This window comes from Enoplosus armatus, chromosome 17 (assembly GCF_043641665.1).
Source record: "Enoplosus armatus isolate fEnoArm2 chromosome 17, fEnoArm2.hap1, whole genome shotgun sequence".
Taxonomy (NCBI): domain Eukaryota; kingdom Metazoa; phylum Chordata; class Actinopteri; order Centrarchiformes; family Enoplosidae; genus Enoplosus; species Enoplosus armatus.
In genome coordinates this window covers 4,535,924-4,556,789 of record NC_092196.1, presented here as the reverse complement: position 1 = coordinate 4,556,789, position 20,866 = coordinate 4,535,924, and the positions used below count along the sequence as shown (strand labels likewise).

The window sequence follows — 20,866 nt, the reverse complement described above, 5'->3', positions numbered from 1 at the left end:
TAAAGTTTCTTTTCCACTCAAATATACTGCTTGCAGGAGGCCAATATGATTTTTCACTGCAAGCGTTTTCAATAAGGGCAAGCCAAGCATGACATAACAGTACCAGAAGGGTGCAGCATTTGAAAAAAAAATAAACCTCCATGATAGTTTGATTGTGGAAAGAATAATCCGTTTTGCTGCAGCCACTGGTGCTATTGTGATAAACACTTTAAAAGCTGTTTTCGAATATAAGTTACTCTAAAAAATATAATTTAAGGTAGGATAAAGTAGGATATAGTATTCTGAAGTATTCTGAAGTACTATTTTAATTTTGTGCTACTCCTATTGCACTACATGTCAGAGGGACATATTGTAAATTTTACTCCACATCATTCATTCATTCATTTATCTGACAGCTCAGTTACTATAATCTTACTGATTACATGAATGACAATCCATGCACTACACTAATATATGTATAATCCCCTGAAAGGGGCCAGTCATATGTACATTTAGCTTATAATACTTCTGTATTATTAGTTTTTTTCTTTTTACAATTTTGAGGGTTTTTTTAAATCCTGGTATTTCTTATTTTACATGAGCAAATTTGGATCTCCATACCTCTTCCACCTCTGCAGCCTGCAAGCAGCTGTCGTGACTCACAGAGTGCAGAGTCAGATCAGGCAATGTTAGGCCTGTAAGTTGAATTATGAATGAATAGATTGCTTTTATAATTAATGTCGTCTTGAATTTCATCAGGCCAATAAAAGTTATGATGTGCCATTGATTTGCAGCACTCTTTGTCTAAAGAAGACATATTTTCACTGTGAATGAGTAGTGATGGACAAACACAAGTGATCTATAGGTCGTTATATGTCATTAAATATTGAGATTAATTGTATTTGGTGCACTGCCATTGCTTATTAGACAGTTATAACAGCTCATTGGACAGCTACGTCTGTATCAGTTAACGGTACTAGAAATGAACCCAGTCTCTGGACTGTAAACTCCCGCTTTCGCTCAGTGATTGGTTTAGCCCCTTGTCAATCACGGCGCCCTGCGTTTTCATTGGTCAGCACTCTCCTCTGGTATCCTCGCTTTAAATGTTAGCAGGACAGTCGAGATTTTGGAGCGGACTTCTACCAAGTGCTCAAATTGACAGAAACCCCACACGATAACCTCTGTCAAGGCTGGAAATATGCTGTAGTTGTCGCCGATAAGCACCTTTTTGTCCCGAAGAAACACTCCGTTATCATGGAACTGGAGGAGAGACCGAAATATGGTAATTATTTAAAAGTCATGTTTCACTTCATTTTGTCCTGGGATAGCTGCCACTCAGTTGACGATACAGCTATAACTAAGGTTAGCTAGTTTTGTTCTGGCGCAAGACGATAACATTAGTCTTTGTGAGTCTTTGCGCAAATAGTTAGCAAATAGCAATAGCAAATAGTTTCAGTCTTGACATTAATACGTTCATTGTTTACTGCTTTTTTATTGTCGCAAGTTAGCTGGTACTAGTGGACCACTTTCTCTCGTACCTTGTTGACTTATTATGCCAACCTGAATATTAGCTTGTACTTACAGTTGTGGTCAGAGTTCAGTGTGTCCCTATACAGTGTCTGAATACAAGGTTATTTTGTCTGTTTTCAAAATTCAGCTTGTATGTAACGTTAAGCAAACTGGTGGTACAAACTGCCTCGTATATTGTCGGGGTGCACAATGTCCCAATGTATCTTCTGCTTATCCAGTTGCTGCCACATTCCTCAGATTGGTATGGCAGGCAACAGGAGCTTAGCTGACGCCCAGCTATGTATAGAGCTCATTAGAAAAATGCCTCAAACATTTGAAGAGGGTCAACGTTTGCCAACTGGATGCCTTCAGTCTCTCTTGTCACATTAGAAGTATTATGCTCAGTTTCATACACAGGCTTATCTAAAATCTAATTACAATATATCTGCATTGTTCAATACTGTGTCACTAGTTGCGTGGACTCCTGTGAGGTTGTAATTATGCCCTCCTTACCCCAAATACCCCTTGTAATAGTAGTGACACACCCTGCTGTATTCTGGGTGGGTGGGATATACAGCTCTTTGCTGAGCAGGCTTCTGCTTCTACAGGGGAAGTGCATTTCATTGAGAGAAATAAAGCAATAGACAATTGATACAAAAGAAAAAGCATGTTCAGGGAGCGTGTTTAGTTCAATAACCTCATCTTTTGTACACAATAATAGATTAAATGGACTCTTTCGCTTTTCAAAAGAGATTTAGCAATTCATATTGTTCTGCAGCAACATGTCGAGCATGTTTAGCTTTTGCAGGATGTCGACTGTAACGAATGAAAAACAATACGAGGCACTTCTTGTGTCTGCTGGCCTTCATGATGTGGGTTTAACATAATGTTTTCCTCCTCTTCTCTGCACACACCCTTTTCCACTCTGCCTGCCACATGATGGCTAATTGACTCACATTACCAACCAGGCAGTAGCATACTTTATTGTGCTCTTTTTTAATAACCAAAATACTACTACGGATTCGGACAGCGCGACACAGAGTGAGATGACAAATAGGGAGAAACAGAGGAGGGACATCATTGTGTTTAGACTCACAACAGAAGATGGCTGTGACTAGGCTGCAAATTAATGTAAGAAGATAACAGCCTCTGGAAGCTTTCAGTGCAATATGCACATTAATATTTCTCAGCGCATCACGAGACTTTAGGCAAACCAGCTAAAGAAAAAGACAAGGGCACTAACCTAAACATGCCACAGGGAGAGCCTTTCGCAAAACACTGTAGGATCCACCACAGTTTCACATGTTGGAGTAATTTCAGGCTGGGATATGTCGAGAAACCTCAATGACAGGATTGGAAGCAGCCAGACAGCCATGTAGCCATGCCCTGGCGCAGATTAGGTGTAATTATAAGCCATATTTAGGATTGAAACCTGATGCTGAGCTTCTCTGGCCTCTCTTTCATGTTCGTGTAGTTTGTTAAAGCTTGTTTGAGCTAAATTTGCAGATTTTGTCCCGTTTCATTTGTTTTCAGTCCACTTCCTGTTTTTCCCCCCTACTATTAACAAACAGCCAATAACATCTACGTCACTGCAGCCACCCGTTTCCACTTAAATGTGCATCATCATAAACTGGCAAACCGGATCATGTGACTCTGCTAACTGTCTAGTGGCTCTGCCAACTTGCCTACAGTCTGAAATACAAAGGCATGTTCAGAGTGGTGTGAGGCTGATTGGTTATTAAGGTCAGGGGACATGAGTTTGGGGAGAAGAAGAGATACAAAAACAGAGTACTTTGGATGTGGAAGCAGGACCAAACTAGTGAGCTATCCTCTGTATTTATTGCTGAGTTAGTCCTTTTCCTCAACCAGTCAGTTGCTGTGTTTATGTCGGTCTTCGCTGACCCTCCTTATTGATGAGAAATGTTTCTCTTTGTTAATAGGAAAGCAACACATTTTTTTGGAACTTTAACAGCTACTATTAGTTTTCCTCAAATGTTCCTTGAAATGTCACTTCCGCTGTCAGGACTGTGCATTTGTATCTAAGGATGGAGGTCATATAAAGAGATTATTCAGTCTAGTAAATGTCTTTGTGTTTGCTTCCCATTTCCCACTTGTGTCAGTAAATAGTCTGTCTAATTCTGTCCAATTCATATAGCCCACATGTTTGAATTGGATCTTGGTTTCACTTTCTGTCATCTGTGTCTGAGTTACAGAAATAGATACACTGGGTGTGACAACATAGATAAGGGGTGGATGATGTGAGTTCAGTAGAAATGGGAGCATATGTTTCATCCAGACACTGTTGTGAGGTTAATAGAGTCCCAAGAGATGACCGATGAACTGTGTTAGAGGATTAGATTTTAGAGATCAAGACTGTTCCATGTTCCTGCTGTTGTGTGATGGACCATATTTTGTTGTAAGGATACAACATTTTACTGTGGCTATATGTTGTAGATTTATGTGCTATTGTGGTGCCGCTTCCTTTTTAACACCCTAAATAGATCTGAACTTGGACTTGAACGCTGTGCACCCTCTTACTGTAATGAAAGACATGTGGGCGATGGGGAGGGAGTTTACCAGTGGCCTTTGAAAGGGTGCGAGCAAAATGTCGGTTGGCAAAAGCAACTACACCAGTCAAAAGTTCTCAGCCTCCCCAGATTGTGTTGACCAAAAATGTCAAATAGGCCTCTTTCACAGAGCCAGCATGCACAATATCAGGACCCTGAAACTGAAGCAGCCAAATGGAATTCAGCCGTCAATAACTTTATCATGTACACCTGTGCTTTTCCTACTGTGACATGTCAAAACGTCTTCCGTGACAAAGGGCCTAGCAGATTTCTTGTAGATTAAGGATGTGAAGGGCGGTGGCAAGAAAATAAAGAGGGGAAACTGCTCAGGACACATAAGACAATGTCCAAAGTACACACTGTACTTGAGGAAACACAAGACAAGTTTCAAGTTTGTTTTCAGTTTTGATTTTACGCTCGAAGTTCATCAAGTATGATAATACAACCCAGGTACTATTTGACCGTTTATGTGTTCCAAGGAAGTTTTTCCTCCTTTCTAACAGTGGTTAATTGATAAATAATAAATGACACAATGATTAGATACATTAACACTGTTCTACGAATGAAAACACACCAATGCAGATTGTTTCTTTGTAAATGAGTGCCCTTGTAAAGACTCACAACAGTTTGGCATTTCATAATTAAAGCAAAGCTCTTACACACGCAGCAAATATCATTTGTATTTTTTAATGATTTTAGTGAATGCTCAAGGCTTGTCTTGCTGCGCACAGTGGTGGTCCACTGGAATTAGATTAGATCCCTTGGAGAGTGTTTAACAGACTAAAATCGTTGCTCAGTGCCACCAAAAAAAAACCCAAAAACAATAATTCATTTAGCCTGTTTAAAAACTTCACTGCAGTGTCCCACATGTCGGACTAGCTGCCAGTCCGAGCAAAAGGTTGAAGAAGTTCAACAGTGAAAGCACAATAGATGGAAGTAAGAACTATTGTTGCGGTGTGTTGTCTGTTGTGTGTCATGTCTGGTATCGTCGTCCAAGAAATCAAATTTTTGAGAAACTTCCAGGCTCCCCTTCAGAGTCGCTTGTTGAAAACTTTTTTTTTTTGTTATGGAAATTACAGCAAATGGCTCCTGATGGGAATTCCCATGCGCAGCACCATTGGCCATAAAACAAGACCAGAGTGGATGGAAACCATCCGTCATTCCAGCTGAATTTTCTGTTTCTGTCAGCATCTGTAAAAAACATTTGCGGCATTTCGTACTTCTGTGGAGTCTTTGTTAAAATGGTGATTCATTTAACATACTCTGATTGCCTTTGGCTGTTGAATACAGAGCAGAGAGTGATCCAAAATGTCTAGTGCCTGAAAGCAGGAAAAAAACGGGAGCTAAAAGTTGTGTTTTGTCTCATTCGGTCCCAGTGCAGTACGGCCGTGTCCCCACAAGATGGGAGAAAACACTTTGAGAGGAAGAGAATTGAGTGGCTCCTATTTGAGCTTCTGCACAAGGCAGTTTAATGGCAATTATCCAGCATCACCAAATTATAGATTTTCTTTAGCTTAATACTGTGTACTTTTAATTCACCCAAAATATCCTGCACACCTGAATCTACTCATTCCTCCTCCAGCAGCACTGGAGGCAACCGTGCAGGCGGAGTTCCTCCTTGTTTTTTCTGGACACATGTTTTTGATAACATCTAAGCTACTTTTTCCTCCTCTTATACAACAATAGTCCCCACCCTCTCTTTCGCATGCCCACTCCTCTTCCCTTTCACTTGCAGCCTTCCTGTAGATCAGTTCATTTGCCCGCTTGGGTGGCTTTTCATAGACAGAAACACAGTGGGGAAACAGACAGAGAGAGGAAGAGGAGGAGATAGAGGGAGATGCACAGGTGGGGCACAGATTGGAAAGAGGCAGCTGTTTCAGGATAAACACAAGAGGGGGAAGTGAGAGGTGAGGTGGAGCGTTGCTGGTTGCCCGGGCTCACATCTATTCAGGGACAGGTTGGACTGGTTTCTCCCTCCACAATACCTGTGCTTCCCCTGCTGTCGCTCATTTGTACCCGCAGAGAGGGAGGAAGAAGTGAACCAGATAAAGGGCTGTGGAAAGAGTAAAAGGGTTCTCTGTACATTTCAACATTCGGCCCACAAAGGAATTTTACCATGCCTGAGGAGGGAGAATTTTATGGAAAGCATGGTAACTGCTCTTTTTGCTTTAGTTTTATATTGATTCATTGCTTCTTTTTTTTTTCTTTCTGTCTTCATCTAAGCAGCGTCAGATGACTGGTAGATTATTGGTTCATCTCCAGGCTTTGCTTTTCTTACTGCTTAAAAAGTGAATCTGTCTCATGGCGTGTGTGAATTGTTTTTTGAGTGAAACTGGAGCGGCGGTATCAGCATGTCAACATTGTGGGGGAGGAATGGGTGTGTGTGTTTTGTGTGGAACCTGCTACTGCTGGCAGCTTTGCTGATTATACAGGTGTGTGAGAGCAGGGAGCTCTTTTATCAGTGTTTTTCTCTTGCATGAGTATAACTGTGCAGCGTGCAGACAGTCATTGAAAGAGCAGGCTGTTTTTCTGAAACTGAAGCAGTGCCTTATTAAGCCTGCCACCAGCTCCTACAGCTACACGTTGACGTTAACAAGGCCTCCCCTTTCTATGTTAAGTCTGTGATAGGTTTCTTTACTTGTTTGTATCAGTGAAAGTATGTCAAATTTCAAAACAGTTCAACTGTATGAAACACAACACCCATGCTCTTTCTAACAGGAAGCTGAGGCTTCTCTAAAGAGCTCATGTGGTCAATGCTTGCTGCAGCATTATCCTCCAGACCACATACATATTTAATATGCAAAGACGCCACAGAGAATATCATACTCCTCTGTCTAGACTCAAGGGTGTCGGGATCCAATGCTACATATGTGCATCTACATGCCGTGTGGGTTTGATGTTAGTGCTTTGAGAGATTTAAAGCCTTAACAAGGCAGCCATGATGTCCAAATATTGGTGGTTTTTGGATGTAAAACCATTATTTCTGTGTTTGAGTGCGGCGGGTGTGTGCAGCCTGCTACTCTGTGACTTTTGATCAGTGCTTTTTATTTGCTCTTCAGTAATAATGTGGCACCGACCTGCTAAGTGAAACTAATGTTCCCTGATGAATTTAGGCGAGAGCCGCAAGAAGAATTTGCTTGTGACACGCTGACCCCAGATAACCTGCAGCAAACTTAACTATAAGCCTGAGCCTGCAGTAATTATCCGGACCCACAGAACATCGGTTGTTTACTCAGAATCTCAAATTACATGAAGGTATGGCAGGCCTGATAATACAACCTTGTAGCAATGTTCATGCATTGCAATCCCATGCATCAGGGATTCTTAAATAAATGTGTTCAGACAAGAAACTTTGAAACAGTCTAACAGTCCATGCTGTTTTGTTATTATCACAACCAAATTCTTAACAGAAAAACAAAACTGACACTATCTTATTCTTGCGCTTTTTTTTTTTATTTGAAAGAGTGACTTCTGTTTTTGCCTTTTTAAATTCAAGTTTTACCTTCCAAAAAAGTATGCACAATTTATCATTTCTTGGTTTTGGCATAAATCATCAACATGACATTATTGCCATGTCAAATGTACTGCAATTAATAATGTAGGCCCCTTCTTGTGGCTGTACAAGTTATGTTGGCTGTGTCTTTCACATGGGTTTGCTTCTGCTTAGTCACCAGGGAGGAATTTGTTGGGTTGCCAGGCGTGTCTGCCTGGAGGATAAGAGAAGTCATCTGACAGAAGAATGGGTGGAGGGGAAGGGGGCGTACTGTTTCTTAACCTTAAATTACATCCCCTTTTGAAACTCAGTCTGGGTGCAAGGTGCATCTCTGTTTTTAACATATTATGATGCATGTACAGTTGTAGACCTCTCGCCAAGCCATGCTTCTCGTAGCCACAATGCTAAGAGCTCACTGAGTGATAAAGTTTTTTCTTTTATGCAGGTGAGCCCAGGAAGTATGACCCGACCTTTAAGGGCCCCATCCAGAGCAGGTGAGATATAGATGTGATTTTACTTCTGGCTTTTACTGTGTGTAAGTGGCTACAAAGAGTTTCTTCCAACCTTTCCAACTTTGCTCTCTCCGTTCTAGGGGCTGCACAGACATTGTGTGCTGCATCCTCTTCATTCTTGCCATACTGGGTTATATTGCAGTGGGAATACTCGGTGAGGAAACAGCACCTGCAGTTTGGTACTAGCTAAACCTACCTACAAAAATACAAAAATAATTTTGTAACCTTTACCTTCTATTTTTGTGCTTCCAGCCTGGTCCCAGGGTGACCCCAGGAAGGTGATCTATCCCACAGACAGTCGAGGCCAGTTCTGTGGGCAGGCTGGCACCCCACTTGAGTGAGTTTCTTTCCAAATATAGATCATAATTATAATTGTCCCTGTTTCCCTGCTGGACTTCTCACTTCTCACAGCCAGGTGCAGACGAAAATGAAAACACGTCACCACACCATGCTTTATTCACCAAATGTTTTCGGCTATCTTGCCTTCATCAGGGTAGAGTCTTAAAACCACCATAGACACCATTGTCCTGTTCTTCAAAAAGCTTTCATCATAACCCATCAATGCAGCTCACAGATTTAACGGCTTTCATGCACTTCTTCTGTCAGCGTTGTCTTCCACTGACCATTGTGTGTTTTTACAGGAAGAAGCCGCTGTTGTTCTACTTCAACATCATGAAGTGTGCCAGCCCCATGGTGCTGCTGGAGTTCCAGTGTCCCACCACACAGGTGTGAACTCCACCCGTCTCTCATCATGTAGTCTTCTGTAGTGAAATGTGTGACAGCACACTCAAACACTTCTGTAGTCTGACTTCTGACTGAGTATGAACTCACACTCAATAACTCGTAACTGTGTCCTGCTGTAAATGTTACTTCCCCCTCAGATGTGTGTGGAGAAGTGCCCCACTAAGTTCATGACATTAATCAAAGCCTACAGCAACAAAAATGACTTTGACTACTACAAGATGTTCTGCAAGGAGGGTGTGACTAACACAATGGTGAGTTTAAAGCCTGAATTTAGGCCTCCTCAAATGCTTCTTTCCAATGCCGCTCTGCACTTTCAATTATTTTCATTGTCCAAAGGTTTCCTTCTCATGTGTTTTGGATATACTGTGTTTCAGGGCATACCAGAAATCCTGAGGTTAGGTCTCTGTCCTGCCATGCTGACCCCCAGCAGGCCCTGTGAGTTGGGTCTCTATCTATCAGAAAAATATCTTCCTCTGAAAATAAATCATCCAAAATATATCTATATATATATATTAGATATTACATTTTGCATACATAGTGAAAGTTCTGCCATATAAAAATGTATTTTGTGCTTGTACTTTCCTTCAGTCACTCGTAGGTGTTTCCCAGCTTTGGGCCTTAAAGGAGGGGTGATAACTGTGGGAAACAACTCTCATTTTGATGATGGAAGCGGAAGGATGAGAGATGCCAAGGATCTTATGGATGGAGTCAAGTGAGTACTGCTCATCACTGAAAAATCACCTCTTGAAAATAGCTGTGGCCTGGCCTGTCCCGACCTGCCACATTAGATTTTACAAACATTACCTGACGAGGACTCCCATAGTGCTCACACAGTTCAACACACAGGAATGTCTCCACAGGAACGCCACGGTGGTTATTGAGGCTCGTCAGGTGGTCATGAAAATCTTTGAGGATTACACACAGTCCTGGTACTGGATCCTGATGTAAGTCGCTCGCCTGCATTTGAATATCTGCTTCCTGCTTCTTTTTCACTTTGATCCAGTTTGTCTGCAAAGAAACATCAGCTGGTGTCAGCTCACTCTCTGTGCTTACCTCCCCTCCTCACTCCATCAACTCTTTCCAGAGGGTTGGTCATTGCTATGCTCACCAGCCTGCTCTTCATTGTCCTCCTGCGCTTCCTGGCAGGGATCATGGTCTGGATCATGGTCGCCCTGGTGATACTGGTCATAGGATATGGTAAGGGCCACAGCACATAAGACTTAGTCATTATCTTTACCCAGGGGCCTGTTTCAGAAAGCGGCTTTAACAAATTCTGAATGTAAAGTGGCAGTTTGTTGATGTTGTGTCCCAATTCTATACAGTAAACAGTATATACTTTGGCAGTTGGTATACAAAATCTAACAAAAAAATCTACGTATTTTACTATTCTATACCAAAAGGAAATACTGAAGTAAACTTCAGAGAGAGACGGCAAAAGTTATTTCCAAACATGAACAGTTATTTTCTGTTTTCTGAGATGTTTTACTGCACAATTAGTTTATATTTTTCACCAGCTGTGAGCAGCTCCTCCATTTCCTTTGTGCATTGCATTGTGGGAGAATAGTGTCCATAAAGATCAGACTCAAAAATCTTAGTTTTTTTTTAGCATCCCTACTAACAGTTTTGATTGTACTTTTTGTACTGAAAACTTGTTTGGAATTAGTATGTATAAGATACTGGGACGCATGTTGAGTTCAGCACCTGTGCTGTGAATGAAAGAAAAGCCATCATCAATGGAGCGCCGATACGAAGATTCACCACAGCAACGGGTGGATAAAGAGCAGAGTCTCCATTTTAATCCAGTGGGGCTAGAGATGTTAAATGTTTAAGTGTCTGCTTGGTTGCGCAATGCTTCCATGTTTTGTTAAAAAATCCAGTTGCGTACTATTGCCATTGGAAAAAAAGCCTTTGTTTTGTGGTGTGTTCATTGTGACTGTTTAGGCATCTTCCACTGCTACATGGAGTATGCTAGCCTCAAAGGAGAGCCAGGCGCTAACGTGACTTTACAGGAACTGGGCTTCCAGACAGACTTCACAGTCTACCTGCAGATCAGACAGACCTGGCTGGCCTTCAGTCAGTACTCGGCACATACTCTACATCTTTATAGATTCTGACATGCTGCTGTAATATTAGGACACCCGTATGACCTGTCCCTCTGCCACCATTTCTCCTTTTAGTGATTATCCTGGCCATTGTTGAGGTCATCATCATCCTACTGCTCATCTTCCTCAGGAAGAGGATCCTCATTGCCGTTGCTCTCATCAAAGAAGCCAGCAGGTCAGCCTTCACATTAGGGCATTAGAGGAGTGGAAAAACAGGTCGATGAAAGTCAATGTTGTGACTTGAAAATAATTTTACTGTGACTCACAGTAATGGATTAAAGTGTCAGACTAATGGCAGAGATGAAGAAATGGAAATAGAACTCATAGTGATGATAGATTTGTTTTTGTGATGATGTGTTTACAGAGCCATCGGTCATGTGATGTCGTCCCTTTTCTACCCACTGTTCACCTTCGTCCTCCTGGCCATGGTCATCGCCTACTGGGCAGTTACTGCTGTGTATCCTTTCAAGTTACTGTCAGTCAGTATCATTATTTAGAGTGGACTGTAGTCAACAAGTAGGAGCAACAGGTAGAGAACATTAACACTAAGGAACTGCCCTTGAGCCAGGCATTTAACCACCAGCTCCTACAGTGCAGTGACTGCTGTCAATGAAGATCAATGAAAAATAGAACAATGAGTTCTTGTCTTAAATAACTCCATTAAAGATAAGTAACAGCTTGAACTTTGACATATGAGACAGTTTGTGACACAGAGGCACAAAGGAGATGACCAATCACTGTCTTGACAAACAACAGAATGTGTTGTTTGGTAATGGAAGTTAGTGGCAGCTCCGTTTTGGGTCATTTTAAAAATGTGCAACGTAACCATCCATTTCGTTTGGAGGGCCGGTCACACAGCAGGGGGCGACATAGTAACCTTAAGAGAATTAGGCTGAATCTAAATGTGGACTGAACCCCTGCAGACTTTTGTACCATGACGTGTTTGCTTAAAAAGCGCTAAGATGGGACTTCATACCTCAGTCGTTTCCATGGATATGAATTAAAATTCCTGACCCTGTATCCCATTTTTACGACACAGCACAAACAATTTATGAGGCATGTGCAGGGTCTCCTGCTTCATGTAGCTGCTAAACACTGCTAATATTATGCCTACGCATATTTTGCAATATCAAACCTCACTATCAATAAACATATACCTCAAAAATGACAAATATAGATGATACATTATTATTGTTAATATTTCTCCTTTCCTTTACATTGTCACATCCATATAGCTGAGATTATGGGTCACTGCTCCCCCATGTGCATGTCAAAAGTGTGCCAAAATGAGCGTAAGGTAATGGCTTATTAGCGGGATGTTGAATGAGGTTGGTTTGTAGTCATTTAAGTTCCTTGACAGCACTGATCAGCTTCTTGTCTACCTCAAATGAACCCATCTACAAAGTTTTCAACGAGACGGCATGCGACCACTCAAGAAAAACCTGCGACCCAGCTGTAAGTTTTCTCATTCCGTTCGTCAATTAATGTTGGAACCTCCAAGAAGTATTTTTTAAAATCTTACTACAGCTTTTAGACAACTTCATTGTTAATTAGTTATCCTCATATTGACCTTTTGCACCCTGAGTCTTCCCTTAAACTTTCACTTGTGAATGTGTTTTTTTGACATCATCATATTTATGGTTGTGCCATAGAAATCTGTGTGTGTTTTATAAAAGGTCTCTATATATTCTGTATGTGTGCTCAGAACTACACAACCAGTCCTATGAAAACGCAGTGCCCCGACTCCGAGTGCCTTTTTGCCTTCTACGGTGGAGAGACCGTTTACCACAAATACCTGATCGGCCTGCAGTTCTACAACGTCTTCCTCTTCTTCTGGTGTGCCAACTTTGTCACGGCTCTGGGACAGATGACCCTGGCCGGGGCCTTTGCATCGTACTACTGGGCCTTCGTCAAGCCGGATGACATGCCTGCCTTCCCAGTGTTTTCTGCCCTGGGGAGATCTCTCAGGTGCGTTTGGAGGAAGTCTAACATTTGTGGATTTTCCTCTATGTTGTCTCCCTTGCGATTGTCTTGTGATTTTTTTGTTTCGTCAGTAGGTCTTCTTTCAGGTGACACACATGACACACAACAGTTGCTGTTTTCGTACCTTGCTTGAAAGTCACTTGTATCTTGTTTTAGGTATCATACAGGAACTCTGGCGTTCGGCTCCCTTATCCTCTCAATCATTCAGATCATCAGGGTTTTGCTGGAGTATCTGGACCACAAGCTGAAAGGTCTGGTACTGGTTTTGACTACAATACCATCCGTAGTTTGTATAGCATACAGACCTGAATCAAGCAAGAACCTTTGTTTAACCTGGCTTGCAGGGGTTTACTCTTGTTGTAGGGGCTGCTAAAATATCAGTAAAGTGTCTGTTAGTTTGCTGCTCAGTGTTTCTTTCTGCTTGTTTAATTAATGACGTGCAACAATGGCAAAGGTCAGACATAAATCTGTATTCAAGTAACTAACTACCTTCTAATGCATCCTTGGGATATCACTTATCTGTCAATCATGGTATCATTCACAGGAGCCCAAAATAAGTTTGCCAAGTTCCTGCTGTGCTGTCTGAAGTGCTGCTTCTGGTGTCTGGAGAAATTCATCAAATTCCTAAACAGAAATGCCTACATTATGGTGTGTGCTGTATTTGTTCATTTCACTGTACTCAGCCCATTTTTAAAATACACACGAGTTATTTGTAATGTCAAAGTATTTGAGTGTAATGGGTGTGTTTGGCCTCTAGGTGGCGATATATGGCAAAAGCTTTTGCACCTCTGCCAGAGATGCCTTCTTCCTCCTCATGAGGAACATGATCAGGTGAGTGTACATGGTGTTTGAGATTGTACAATTCTGCACAAATATAAATGTATTTTTTTTTTCATGTTCAGTCCCATATAATTGGCAGTCTCTTTTATTTTTGCAAAGGATAAATGATTCTCTTTAATACCCCAGGGTGGCTGTGTTGGACAAAGTGACAGATTTCCTCTTGTTTTTGGGCAAACTGCTCATTGTTGGGCTCGTGGGTGAGTCTTTTTATTTCACCCTTATTCTTCATGCAAGAATTCTCCATTGACCATATACAGTATTTTAGATGTGAGAAGCATTGCATGTGATATCTATGCGGTATGTGCGCATTGATGCTGATTGCCATTTTGGATTTATAATCATATAAATGTATAAACTATACATATCTCAAAAACTGCAGGCTATTTGTGATAATGAGCTTATTTGTAACCAATCAGTCTGCAACATGGAGCATTTAGAAGCTTGAAACGAGTTTGTACTGTATACACGTCCTGTGTTATAAATTTAATGGGCTACCATAGACTTACCATATAACTCGTAGCAATTAATAAACTACATGTAATCATAATGAGCTTACATTTGATCAGCTGGCAGTACTGAACATTTTGACACAGTGGCTGGAATATACTGTAAATACAATGGATGTCGAAGGGGATTGTAGCGCTTAAAATACTGCATAACAGTTCTCAATAAGAAAAGTCATGGCAGCTGTCAAGAATGTAACATGTGTCCTTCCACAGGGATCTTTGCCTTCTTCTTCTTCTCTGGGAGAGTGGAGGCCTTTGAGAACACAGCTCCCCATCTCAACTACTACTGGGTACCTATCCTGGTGAGTCTGCTGGTCCTTTTTACCCCCAGGAAAAACATTATAATCGAATCAAAAACACAACAGGATTGGTGTATAATTATTTTTTCCCTGCTTGTTTTTTTGGTTCTGATCCATGATGTTGCTATATCACGATATGTTCTTGCTGTCCTCACCAGACTGTGGTGATTGGCTCCTACCTCATTGCCCATGGATTCTTCAGCGTGTACGCCATGTGTGTGGACACTCTTTTCCTCTGTTTCTGTAAGTAGCACCTCTTCAGTCATTGTTGACTTCCGTGTATTACTTATAGATTGTCCACACAAGTGTCTGATGAACTCCCAACACAGTATGTATTGCAGATATGTTGCATTGAAGAAAGGGCTCAATGTGAAATGCCAAGCTTAATAATCAGCTGAATCAAAACTTTCCTCACTTCTTCAAGTCTCACATTGCTTTTGGTGTTGGGCTGTCACTAATTAAAAATTGCATGAATATGGTGTGCCACACAAGATTTCACCACCATTTCAAAATAACAGTCTGTGGCTTACAGTATGTTAATCTGGAAATGACTGCTGCTTGGTGTTGAACTTTCAAAATCTGAAATGCCTGTGGGTGCCTTTGCTTGCTTGCTATTTGACTTTCTTTCTCTTTTTGTCTCTCCCTTCTTTTATTCTCACTTCCCACAATTCACCACCTCCCCTTCCCCTTCCTACTGGCCCTTTTTAACACCTTTTTTTTTTAACCTTGATTTCAATTCTAATTTTCTGTTCCATACATTAACACGTACAAAAACACACACACACAATAAGGTGAAGACCTGGAACGCAATGACGGCTCAGCCGCAAGGCCTTATTACATGTCCTCAACTCTTCATGAGATCCTGTGGAAGAACAAGGCAGAGGATCCATCTTCGTCTTCTGCTCAGCAACAGGACGATGAAGACCTCCAGTTGAAACAACAGCAGGCTGAGGAGGAGGACGCAGCGTAGAGAAGAGGAGTTTTGTGGGCAAAGACACTGTTTGCGAATGTCATCAGATTTTTCACTGAGTTACAGACATAACAAAATCCATGCAACACTTTTTGAACCGTTATAGATGATTTTAAATGAATAAGGAGCTGGTACTTTGTTGTTGCCCATCGGGAAATTCTCCTTTGCACCTAACCCACCCACAGAGATTCAGTGTTTCCTCTATGCACAGCGGAGTGGTGCAGATTTCCTTTTACTGTATCTGTCAACACAAGGAAACTTGGGAATTAAGATGTTATGGCTTTGTTTTCTTAATTGACCATTCGCTAAACCCCTCCCCCAAACAGTGATTGTCCAATCATAGCTTCACGACCGTAACTAAGCTTTGGATTTCTCCACATGCTGAAGCGGTGTGAATGGGTTTGGATGGCGGTGTCCTTTGTGTTAGCTTTCCAAAATTAAAAACGTAAGAGCACAAGTTTATGGAGTGTTCATCTGCTAGATCTACAAGATGCCATCATTAGCATGTTCAGCTAGCTAGCTAGCTTACTACCTACAGTATTAACACATTGCTAGTTCCAACGCAAAGGAGCATTTCATATTACATTATCAATGTGGGGAAGAAAGTCTTGTTCACGATAGCACATTCACGGTGTGGAAACCGGTCCAGGATGCTATTTCAGAGTCAAGGCTAATGTAGCGACTCTGTCCTGCTCTTTATTGGCATTAGGAAAGTTTACACACCAGCCAAACTCATTATTCAAGGTAGCATTATGCCCGCCAAACACATTGGTTAGTCCTCATCCATCCAAAAAGCCTTTTCTCTTGTATTGTTAAAAGTAAAACAAACTGTTATACAAGCTTGTATTATTACTAGCCGTAAAGCATAACTCTGTATTGTATAAGTATGTGAGCTAAGCAGCCAAACAGGGTAATGTTCAAATGAAACGGCAGTCTAAATGTGCCAACATTGCAAACTGTGGTGTGAGAGAGCTGAAAGCTTAGCAACAGTAACAGAGGGGGTTAGCAAATGGTCAATTGAACGTCAAGCATGTCTCTAGGAATGAGCGCTTTAAAATGTGCACAGGAATATTGTTCGTGGGTTATTTGTGGCATGGTTAAGACGATAAAATGGTGGTCTCTCATCAGAGGTGATAACACCCAGGTCTTTCCTCACTTTTGAAGACATGGTGCTTGAAATGTCTGTAGTTAGTTTAGGGTACTTTTGAACATGTTGAAAAACTGAAATGGTATAAATGGCTCACTCTGAGGTAAACGGACATTTCTAAACTCTGTTTTAGCCTTTTTAATAGTTCTTCCCACTGCCACTTGCCAGTAGAAACTTGAAGCCGTTCATGTGCCTGATTTACAGTGTTAATATCGGTCTGTTTGCACCTTTGACTTAAAATCTTAAGGGTACTTAATTGTTTACAGTTTATGCAATCAGAACCACGTGATCATGAGTGCTACTTCCTTAGTACGCTGCACTATAAATGCACTTTAATTTCTAGCCATAACAGGATTTTATCTGTATAAATTAATACTGGGGATTTGAGGCTAGCTGCTTTGTAGTCTCTTATGTTGAGGTTTTTACTGTATAGCAATGTAGTTTTGCATTGTGCCTGGCAGTGTAGTTGGTTTAATAAATAGTACTTGAGGCAACAAGCCTCCACTGCTTACAATGAAGGAATTGAAACTGTTGACATGGATGCATGTTGTTGGTTATTGTCTGAACTATTGATTAAAGCTATATATACACGTTTGTTAAATGCAAATGAAACTTTGTTTTTCTGCTGAACTGAAAATGAGCCAAACCAACTTTGTCTTCCAGATTCACTAGTTATGAATATTAGTTGTGAAGCTTGACCCTCATTTTAAAGTACTTGTCTCTGTTTTGGCGGCAGAATGTGCTTTGCAAAAAAGTAAAAGAAGAGTGTTTGAAATGAAAACTGCGACTAATGGCTTTGGCTTAATACCATTTTATTGAATCTCTTTCCAGTGGAGGATCTTGAGAGGAACGATGGCAGTCCAGAGAGGCCCTACCTGATGCCCGAGAGCCTCCGGAAAATCCTGAATAAGAAGAACAAGGCCGAGCCGGCTGAGTAGAGCACCTCCTCTAACAGCACAAGCCTTAGTGAGGCGACTCTGTGGGCTAAACTTGACTGTGGTTTTGTTCAGTGGAAACAGGCTTGGACAAGAACCTAATGCCATCAGTCACCAGGAGCCTACAGGTGACAATCAGTAGTGTCATCCATTGTGTTTCATGACTACCAAATGTGTCATTCCCACATGTCTCTGTTTCTTATGAAACAGATACTTTGGTTTTTCAGTATGTTGGATATTTAATTTAGAGCTTTGTGGATTTTAAAATTTTGGAGATTATTCGTTTCTATTTTGAACGCAGTTGATATCCAAACACGTTTTAAGTATGTTGTAAAAACTTTTTTTACCAAAGACAGCTGAATTTGAGCATGTTTTATTTTTAATACGCGTTTTACATGAAGGTAAACTTAAATGTAATCTATTAAAGTTGTTTAATATGTTTTTGCGCTTTTATCTCGGTATTTCTTTCTTTTTCAAATGTGTAATATTTACCCTTGTTACCAAAGCCATCACACGGCCACTCATGCCACTTCGCGTCTACATATGCATCTACAATGAGACTCTTGCATAAAGCATCCGATGCAGCTCTTATCAGCAAGCTAATGGGGAGAAGTATAAATAGGAACAAAGCTAAATTTATATTGTAATTGATGTATAGAGTTATGTTTTGGTGCTCGTTTCATGTTTGAGAATGTCGTTGAAGTAAAACATAGTTTTGTACACGATTGTGTGTGACTGTCTCTGCTTTAACCAATTATTCATTTCCACCCCGAATGCTCACAGCTGCTCTCGGAGCTGTTCCCACCATGATCTTTGCTGATCAGGTACCTTTCAGGTGCTGACGATGAGCCCAATCTGCTTTGTTTTACTTTGTGGAGATGGTCATTTGAAGTAGCGGTACCTCAATGTATCTTAGTGGGGAATTGTACTTCATTGTCAGGTATCGCTGAAATGTGTCCTACAAGACAAGCAACCCATCTGGTGTGCCGGTATGTGGTGACAGGAATTTCTCACCTGTCGTGCAGTTTTAATTGCCATGGTTTAAGGGGTAAATTAAGCATAGAAATAGACGAAGGAAAAAAAGGCTCAGCAGTTCAGACAATTGACAAATTTCACATATTCACATATATTGAGAGTCTGAAAGGTTTGTAGAGTGCCGAGTAGTTTGTATGTACTGTTGCCTTTCATTTATGGCACTTTAAAAGTTTTCTGTTATAAAATTTACTTTCGTCAATGTCAGGTTTCGCGAAGATGAAAAAAATGGTCTGAATTGCAGACATAAAAACCAAACAGCACATCTTTGTATAGTAATGAAAAATTAACAGGAATAAGCAAATATATTGGGCAATACTTTCCAAAAAAAGAACAGTAGAAGTACTGCTCCAAAACAAGTATACGTTTGTTTCACCATCAAGTCCACAGAAAGAGTCATTCATATCAATGTCATTTGTTATTTTTTGCAAATGTTTTGCCGGATAGCATCGATGGAGAAGTTTGAAACAAACATCTCGAGGTTTGTTTGTGATCAAGTGTCTCGAAGACAAGGTTCAAACTTTTCCCCGCCAGATATTCGAGACAAACCTGGAGTTGTATTGCAAACGCGAGTGCACACATCTCCCTCGGCACGACACACACTCCCAACAGCTCTCTTCTGCCTGCTGTTCTATTATCGACCATGAGATGGAGCGTGTAATCCTTGCAATGTGCTCAGTTTGTCCCAGTCTGCTCTCAGCGCAGCTCAGCCGGTGCAGCAGAGGAGGGCCTTATCTCTGGTGTGGCTGCCATGCCGGCTTTATCTAAGCGTCACCTGACGGTTGCGGGAAAGTTTCGCCATGCTTGGATCCCAGTCACCCTTCTGAGAGTCATATCGGCACCGCATCTCAGTGCCGACACATGGGTCAGGTGTATTGGAGACTCTCATTGCCCTATGGGTGAATTGGTGACAGCAAACACCAGAGTATAATGGGTTGGTCGACCTATCCGTGTTAGCTCTGTAATGTACTGCTGACCTGCCCAGGATGTTTCCCTACACACTCAGTAAGAAGTTCCATTTTTCTGTCACCGTGAATAGGACTAAATTACCAAGTGTGTTGAGGGAAACCCATGCGTCACTTGGCACTTAACAATGGTACGTCACTCCTGTTCCACTGTCACATAGCAAGCCCTCTCCACTGGCATGTGACAATTCTTACTGACATTTTTTATGTTAAATAAAGGTTGGTAATGAAGGTAATGAGGTCTGAGTCATGTTTTACCACTGTTCCTTTCGTGTGGAGAGGTACAATGAGCGCTCATCTTCCAACTGTTAGCATGTCGTGCTGTTTTTATGTGGCGCACAGCATTAGCATACCATTAGCCAGCAGTAATATGCCAGTAAGAATGGTCACCTGCTGGTCAGTTGAACAGCAATGACATACCAAGTCAAAGTGGCATACCACTAAAAGCCGGCATATGACACGAAAAACAAAGGCGGCACACCGGCGGTATGCCAGTGGTATCTTCCAGTGAAACGGGAGTGACAAGCCATTTGTAATTCGCACATAGCTGTGGCATACCAAAAACCAACAGTGACATACCACTCAGAATCCACATATGCCACCAGAAGGAGACTGGAATACCGCCTGGCCACATTATCGATCAAGGCGTCACTCTGTTTTCCCAGTCGGCAGAAGAGCTGACATGTTTGCGCTACATTTTGTTGTCCGACCCTGCTCTTTGTGAACAAAAATTGAGAGATCATTTTTCAGCGACTCGCGTAACATTACCCACTTTTATTGTGTTCTTTGGCCTGGCATCAACCCCTTTGTGGTAGCTTCAAAAGGAACGGGTCGATTCTCGCTTTTCATCTCATTATGCCGCACCTCTCCCGAAGGTTACGTTCATTCACTGTAGACAGTTTTTAACCTTTGCACAGTGAACTCCATCAACACAGTAAATAACACACTCAGGATTGCAGCCGACCCATTAGCATCATCAGTGCTCCCAGGGAATATGACTTTGTTTCATTTTGTTTGCAGTCAAACAGTGAACGATAATTCAGCCGTCGAATCACAAAAGATGCTGTTTTCTTAGCAGGTTTTGCGTCAGAGGTCCTGAGTGGCTGACGAGGCTTGTTGGCCAGTGAGAGGTCTCTTTCATTCCAGTCTCCATGGAGAACACCTGAACAGCCTGAGTGGTTGAGTCATGAGCAGGAGTGGTGTGGACTGGTATGCACTCTGTGGCCTTGTCAACCCTAAAAAAAATGTGAAACAGCCTTTTGGTAATGCCTCAGTATGTTTCC

General features: G+C 41.5%; 1 protein-coding gene across 4 annotated transcripts; it reads left to right on the top strand.

Moving 5' to 3' along the window:
- Positions 1 to 1,174: 1,174 nt before the first annotated feature.
- On the top strand, positions 1,175 to 18,311 carry LOC139300787 (choline transporter-like protein 2). 4 transcript variants are annotated; one of them, XM_070923974.1, is made up of 22 exons: positions 1,175 to 1,261; positions 7,994 to 8,042; positions 8,141 to 8,214; positions 8,313 to 8,397; positions 8,702 to 8,786; positions 8,942 to 9,059; positions 9,189 to 9,239; positions 9,393 to 9,516; positions 9,665 to 9,748; positions 9,889 to 10,001; positions 10,746 to 10,877; positions 10,982 to 11,081; positions 11,271 to 11,363; positions 12,277 to 12,361; positions 12,612 to 12,874; positions 13,046 to 13,140; positions 13,434 to 13,537; positions 13,647 to 13,720; positions 13,856 to 13,926; positions 14,449 to 14,537; positions 14,693 to 14,777; positions 17,483 to 18,311. In XM_070923974.1, exons 1-22 carry the CDS (start codon positions 1,234 to 1,236, stop codon positions 17,587 to 17,589), a joined length of 2,109 nt encoding a protein of 702 aa, XP_070780075.1. In that variant the 5' UTR covers positions 1,175 to 1,233; the 3' UTR covers positions 17,590 to 18,311. The 4 variants fall into 4 exon arrangements, with proteins under 4 accessions (XP_070780075.1, XP_070780077.1, XP_070780078.1 ...); XM_070923976.1 differs by lacking the exon at positions 17,483 to 18,311 and adding an exon at positions 15,326 to 15,950 and having other exon boundaries at positions 8,942 to 9,055; positions 9,179 to 9,239; XM_070923977.1 differs by lacking the exon at positions 1,175 to 1,261 and adding an exon at positions 6,166 to 6,205 and having other exon boundaries at positions 8,942 to 9,055; positions 9,179 to 9,239.
- Positions 18,312 to 20,866: the final 2,555 nt, after the last annotated feature.

What these genes read in the sequence shown, in the direction of transcription:
- LOC139300787 (XM_070923975.1), top strand. Translation starts at nt 6,172, where the DNA reads ATGCCTGAGGAGGGAGAATTTTATGGAAAGCATG. An exon ending in TCCTGGTACTGGATCCTGAT is followed by an intron (nt 9,749 to 9,888) that starts GTAAGTCGCTCG and finishes AACTCTTTCCAG; the next exon opens with AGGGTTGGTCATTGCTATGC. An exon ending in GCCCTGGGGAGATCTCTCAG is followed by an intron (nt 12,875 to 13,045) that starts GTGCGTTTGGAG and finishes ATCTTGTTTTAG; the next exon opens with GTATCATACAGGAACTCTGG.